Source organism: Phalaenopsis equestris, unplaced genomic scaffold (genome assembly GCF_001263595.1).
Source record: "Phalaenopsis equestris unplaced genomic scaffold, ASM126359v1 Scaffold000061, whole genome shotgun sequence".
Classification (NCBI taxonomy): Eukaryota; Viridiplantae; Streptophyta; class Magnoliopsida; order Asparagales; family Orchidaceae; genus Phalaenopsis; species Phalaenopsis equestris.
The window spans coordinates 596438-603425 of record NW_018164503.1 but is presented as its reverse complement, the minus strand read 5'-3'; the positions used below and the strand labels follow the sequence as shown (position 1 = coordinate 603425).

Sequence of the window (6988 nt, the reverse complement as noted above, 5' to 3'; positions counted from 1 at the left end):
TCTATTAATGGGGCACAGTGGATGTAAATATTAAAATTTGGGTGTGAGATATGTACTATTAACTGTTTTAAGCACTCTGTATGTAAATACCCCTTAAGTCTATATTTTAATATAAAATCGCATTTAAAACATGCAAGAGTATAGAGTTCTAAAATTTAATTTTTTATATTAAATTGGTGAAAATATTTTTAATGCGTCATATTGATTATTTAAATAATAGTAATTTAATTAGAATATTTATTGCATTATTTGGTTCAATTTTTAGTTCAATTGTGAACCTCTTCTACTTAAGTTCAATTTTCAGTTTGATTTTCAAATCATTGGTTAATTGAAAATCGGGAAGAGAACTTGAATATGCTACATTTTTCAGCAGAAGAACAACAATTTGAAAGTTTATTGAACTGTGTTTTTAGTGCAGGTGTCTAGCTGTGTAAGCATTTCATATGTTGGGAAATAATTTTCATACAGTGCGCCACATTTGTCAGTAAAAGGATTTAAACAATGAAGAATAGTGTGTAGTGTAAATGAATTAATTGCAATATATTTTCTACCTCATTGGGGTATTGCCCGCCGATTGAAATTTAACATTACGATAATAATGGTTGAAATTTGACATTCAGAGTAGAATCCTGGATGCATAGATTAAAGTTAAGCACAGTTACCTTAGCTTCGGACGCCAAAACTGCTCCAGTGCCGACCTTTACCGTTGAACTTTGAATGTTTTTTTGCAGTAAAATAGATTTCCCTTTCCCTTCAATGCAGTTATTGACCTTGACATTCACCTGTTCAACTGAATTATGAAGCTCAAGATCTTGTAACTTGTTTAGTTTTTTTCTTAGTTTGCATCTTGGAGAAACCGATTCTAATAATCTGCTTTTTTCAGGTTGCCTTGGGGATTTGTTCAAATCATAGGAGGGAATAGTAGCAGTGGCTTTTATCTTTAGGTCAGGCTTCATGTGCTGCATTCTTGGGCTCACAGTGTTAATTACCGGCCTTTCATTTGATTCTTTCAATAATGGGTATGGCCCTCTACATTTTATCTTTTTTTCTGTTAATTTTTTGTCTGCTTTAGTTTGTTTCTTCCAAAAGTCCTTCTTTCTGTTATTTCTTGAGTCGCCTGTTCTAATCGTTCCAAGACCTGGATGCCTTTCAAGCTTTATGACTTTGGAGAAAGTAGCATCTAGCTTTCTAGCTGGTTCCATGATCACAATTGGGCACTTCAAATCTCTTATGCTTAATTCGTTTGTTCTGTAGTTTGGTGGAGTGAACTGTATGCTCGGTGAATTGACTGAACTTAGTTTCATACTGCCAATATTTTTTGTTGCTGATATTACCCGTTTGATATCCTGGAGTTCCTTACAGGAGTGTTGGCATGGAAGCTTTTGTATTCTCTTCTCGGCCTTTTTGAAAACTGATTCAATTTTCTGATTCATATATGCTTCTACATTTTCTATCAGTATCTGTGGAGTTTCTTCATTTGAAAATTTGGAAAGTAAATCCAAGTGTGGATTGTTTCTCCTCGGAGGCTTGGCAATGTTTCTTGGTGACCGCAAGGTCTTCTCATGAGCTGCAACCTGGTTCTGCTTATTGTAGGGATCATAGCTTCGGATACTATTTTGTGCAGCTGAATTTAGAGGTTCCAAACCCATAATCTTTGCAACAATGCTGGAATTTTTTTCATTATTTTCCAGATCCTGAAGTTGATTCAAGGTTGCAGGTGCTCTCTTCTCGGCGTCAGTATCCGATTCTTTTACAGCAGAGTTGATTTTAGGGCTTAAATTACACCTTAGCGAACATTCTCTGCTGTCTAATGAAAGCCTTGAGAGTCCATTATGTTTATTATCATATTCCTTCATGTCAATGAGTATCCGTGACATTTCTGTTCCGTCATAAGAGAATCGAGGCGATCGACCTTCGGAAAATCTCTCAGGACAGACTTTAAATTTGAGCATTTTGCTGAATGATTCATTAAGATCCCTATCTTTAGATTGTTCCATTGGTCTAGGGGAGTGAATTGAATTGAACACTTTGTTCCTTTTATTGTCTTCCTTCGTTTTAGCACTACATAAGTCTCTGTAAATAGACTCCCTGATAGCTTCTTTGAAATCAGGAGATTTATTGGTGCCTGCGCTTCTTGTTCTTGACGAGTTCATTGGTGAGCTTCCTGGTAAAAATGTGTGCTGTGTGTTTATTGATTCTTCTTGAGGTGATTTGTGTTCTAATGAAGAAAATGTTGTAAACGTTGATGAGAAAGAGGTTCTTGATGACTCCATGGAATATCTAGTGTTATCTTGAGATCTCCTGCTTTGATTTTTCTCCTGTAGTAATTATGCTAAAAGTTACGGATTTCTCATGTATATATTGGTTTAAAATTGGTTTGTTATCGTAGCATCAGTAACATACCAAGTTAGATGATGAGCTAATGCTGGGGCATACTGAGTCATGAGCTGCACATTTTTTCATGAAAACGGAAGTTAGGAACTTAGAAGGTAAACAAAATAAGAAGTAACAAAAGTTTCAACAAGTTTAATTAAATTATGTTAGAATTCTTAATCTATAATGTTATTAAAATTTTTTCTAACATTATAACTGGAGAAGAGATTAGGCTTTGGCCGTTGGTATTCACTTTAATCGAAAGTACTGAATGCTTTTTTTTTAGTTCAAGAATTCATAATTGAATTGAAAAGATCTTAACGAACGAACAAAAAAAAAAAGGATTTATTTAACAGAATTTAACAACTCAGCTTCATATTTCATGCATAATTTTTATAAATCAGAATACATCTTTGTAAGATAGAAGCGAAGAATATTGATTGAACTATTCCCTAAAATTATAATCAAGAAATTCTACATCACTTTTTTTTTGGTTGTCAAAAAAAGTTTTTTATATTAACTGAGCCAATTATATACACCTTATGCAAGTAAATTATGTTAGTTGCATAAAAAAGGTAGGATTCATAATGTTTGATTACTTGTGTGATGAGGATAATGATGATGATCATTATTATTTGTCTTGTCCTAATATTATATGATTTCTCTTCATTTTTTTATTGAGTATTATGTGAGGCAATAGATTTAGTGTTTTTTGCTTTGATTAATTGTTACCTATGTTACTAATTTTTCACTAATATTATCCGTCCACAGTGTATATTAAATAGCTCTTGGTAGGAAATAAAATGAATATTCTTTTGGAACCACAGAGTTAGGGTAAAAAGAAATGAGCTAAGAGCTAGAGTGACCGGAGTTAGGGAAACTCAGAGTTATATAGCTAGGGAGCTAATGAGTCCGAGTTCGAGTCCTGAGCTACTAGAAAACAGCACTTAGCTTAAACCTTAGGAAAACATAAAATTATGACCAATATTACAATAGGAGAGAGTAGAGAATGCACACCTAAAAAAAGTTTATACTGTTTAAGAATTATAACTTGAAAATTGTCAAGTTGTGACAGCAGCCACATACGGAACAATATTTCTTAAAATGTGTCTTGTTGCTCTTAAACTCTTAAAAAAGAGTTAACTCAAGCATCACCATATCTTGAGGACTGCCACACTTTAACTTCTGTTTAAAATTAGCATTTTTTATTTATTTATTTAGTTTTGTCTATGATAATAAAAAACTAAGAAAATTGACAGTTATAAATACCAGAAGCATCCCTCCTATTGCCTTGCTCACTGAGTTGCCTTCCATGAAAAAACTGCTGGCAACCAAACAGCTGAAATATCCCACCAATGCAACCTGCCGGCTTCTTTGATTCGAGAATTTTGTCATCGAACACGTCCGTAAACTTCCTCGCCATTTCTTTATCGACTCCTACTTGCCCAAAAAATTCGAACCATGCCAAAGTGATCTCAAGAAGGGATAGATACTTCAGAAAATACCAATAAAAACTTAGGAACTTTTCAATCAATAGAAAGAGAAAGGAGTTTGTCAATATTATTCAGAAAAAGGGAAGAGATATTAGCTCACTATGACGAATCTCACATACAAAAAGAAGCTTCTTATTAGTATTTATGCAAAGAAGGGGAACAGAGATTAGTTTAGTGTGATGAATGAACCTCTTCTTTTGTTTTGAAGCAATAGGTGAAGGCATAGGGCTGCTGCTCATATAAATATGATGAACTGGAAATGAATGACTGCGGGTTTTATTATGCCAAGGAAGTGAGATGTGGTACCAAAACAGTAAATAGAATGAATTGTTCATGAAAAACAGTTGGATCATGTGGGACTATTATTTGGTCTGTCAGTGATCCATGGCAAACATTTTGGTCCATACTTTGGCATGTGGATTAATTATTGAGTGGGTCTGATGTTGTCTGAATTGGGCATGTGATGTGTGTGTATGGAGATACAGATGGAGTACTTCATGCTCTTTAAAGTATGATGACATTGGCATGAGAAGTTCCACTTCATCAACTGTAAATCAATCATATCTATGTTGGGGTTTTTTCCCTTCACTTTCCTTTCTCTCTAATATTTTACTATACTCTTATACATTTTGTATTTATGATATCGCTTTTATCTATATATCTTAAGAATAATGCTTAAATATTTATATTCAATTTTTTCTATATTTTATATGTTGGTACATGTTTGGAAAGTTACTCACTACCTATAATAGCATTTTCTTTTGGTTATATATGAATTCTTAATTGAAATCCTTTGGAATTATTCACGCATATTTATTGGTTTGCATCTTTTTTCTGCTTGCTATTCAAATTTTCATCATTAATTTCATTAGTTTCATCTCAACGATTTCAGGCTGATTTTGTAAATACTCAATTTCTATCAAGGCTTTCAACTTCATTTTGCAATTCTTTTTGCTACTATTTAACTTTGCTCTACATTTTTTTTTCTGCTCTTACTTTTTGATATTGATTTTATCTATTTATCTTAATGTTGTTTTGTTCATATTCAAATCACTGAAATTTATGTTACCTTCAATAGATGTGAAGTCAACCAATGATTGTTGTTTGCAATGCAATTTCTTCCAAGCTTAGTGTAAGGTCGTTAGTAGGGCTGTCAAAAAAGCTCGTTGTTCGCGAGTAGTTCGTGTTCGATTCACCAGGGAGTTTGTGTTCAATTCATTTGATAAACAAACGAGACAAATACAAATAATTTTTTTCATTCGGTTTATAAACGAATCAAACAAGAACAGTCAATTGTTCGATTGTGTTTGAATCATAAATGGTCAAAATTTAAAATAACTTAAAATAATTATATATAAAAAAATTATCATATTTTAAAAATAATTATATATTCTAAAAATTTATCATATTAAAACAAATAAATTCTTTAAATTATAATATAATCTTCAGATAAAAAAAATAAATTCTTTAAATTATAATATAATCTTCAGATTCGCCTCTTAACATATTAAATCATGTAATCTCATTTTTATCTTCAGGTTCGCTTCTTAGCTTAAATTTTCTTATAATTCTTTTAGATTTATTTAGTCTCTTTGAGTGAAACATAGTTTTTGAAGTTTTTGGGAGTAAAATCTCGCATAATGCCGCTAGATCTGAATTTTTTATGGATAAGATATGATATTATGGTTTTTTTTGTGTTGTGCTATGATTCATACAGGTTTAAACTTTTAAAAGATTTCAAACAATTTGAACAATACATATAAATTTGTAAGATTTTGAACAATTCAAACAATTCTAATAATTCGAACATTTCAGACATATTTCAAACAAATTGAACCGAACACGAATAATAACTTCACAAATAATTTAAAGCACGAGCTTATTTCAAACACACTTAATTTTGAACGAACAGAACACGAGCTCTGTCGTTTATGTTTGATTCGTTTACACCTCTATTCGTTTGAGATTTTTCTTGTAATTTCCAATGCAAAAGAGGGTAATTACATTGCAATCTCAGTTTACAGCAAGCATGTGAAAAACTTGAAACATTGCATCTTCTTTACGTAGCTCAAATTAGTTTGTCCAAAAGCACATAATCAATTATACCTTCTTATGCGCAACAACTGTAAAAGGCATAAAATATACAAAAGTGATGATTGAGTTGGGACCATAGAAGGCATGTTGGGTTCCCTTTGCCCAATGCCTTGTTTCTTTAATCTAAATATTAAATGTGAAATATTAATTTCTTTTTTCAGATTTGGACAAACTGTTGGTTCTAATAGAGAAGGATCTATAGTACAGTTTTGTTTCTTCTTTATTTTTTGAGTTAGTGGCTGGGGGGTTATGGCTAAGATTTAGTTAAGAATGTCTGAAATGGCGGGTTTTGAGCTAATTTAAGCCAAATGTCTACATTATTAATTAAAGTGTATGCGAGTGTATTTAATCATTTATATGTAGTTTTATTTTATTGTAGAATGGGTCCGAACTAATCTCTCACACTCACACTTTAGTTTTTATCCTAAAAATTTGAAAATTTGAAAAATGAACTCTCTCTCTCTCTCTCTCTCTCTCTCTCTCTATATATATATATATATATATATATATATAATTTGGGGTTGATTTGAATTAATAATCATTGAGCCACTCTAGTACTCCAGTTGTTAGAAGCTTGAACTTGATATTAGGGGCTTTTACATACATACCACATAATTTTTATTTATTTACATTTCTAACACTGAACTTTCATATTTATATAAATATCACTCTTTTTAGTAGAACATCTAAATTATGAGTCACTTTTATAACTGAAATATACCTTTTGCTGCATAGGTTTTTAATTTTTATTATTACAAATGTAAATATCCAAGAATTGTGTGGTATCTATGTAAATATACCTTGATACTATTGTCAAGTTTTGAACTTCATACATACCAAGCAGTTGTAAATTCCTCATCTGTAGTTTAATGTTAATGCCTTGTAGCAACCATAAGAATTATAGGTAGTTTGGTCCTGACAAAAGATAAGACTTTGCTGTGCAGTAACAAAGGTGAAAACTTTAGATCCACAAACTCTGCTAAAGAACATCTTTAGCCAATTATTTTTGGTCATCTGCATTTAATGTG

General features: G+C 31.7%; 1 protein-coding gene across 1 annotated transcript in view; it reads right to left on the bottom strand.

The window, feature by feature from the left end:
• LOC110019526 (protein LONGIFOLIA 2-like) overlaps positions 1-4004 on the bottom strand; it is a 16362-nt gene extending 12358 nt beyond the window's left edge. Inside the window, exons 1-4 of the mRNA XM_020717217.1 lie at positions 3986-4004; positions 3643-3865; positions 2404-2447; positions 2046-2318 (exon numbers count right to left, since the gene is read on the bottom strand). Coding sequence (XP_020572876.1) covers positions 2046-2318; positions 2404-2447; positions 3643-3796 — 471 coding nt within the window. The 5' untranslated portion in view covers positions 3797-3865; positions 3986-4004. The remainder of the gene's footprint in view (positions 1-2045; positions 2319-2403; positions 2448-3642; positions 3866-3985) is intronic.
• Positions 4005-6988: the final 2984 nt, after the last annotated feature.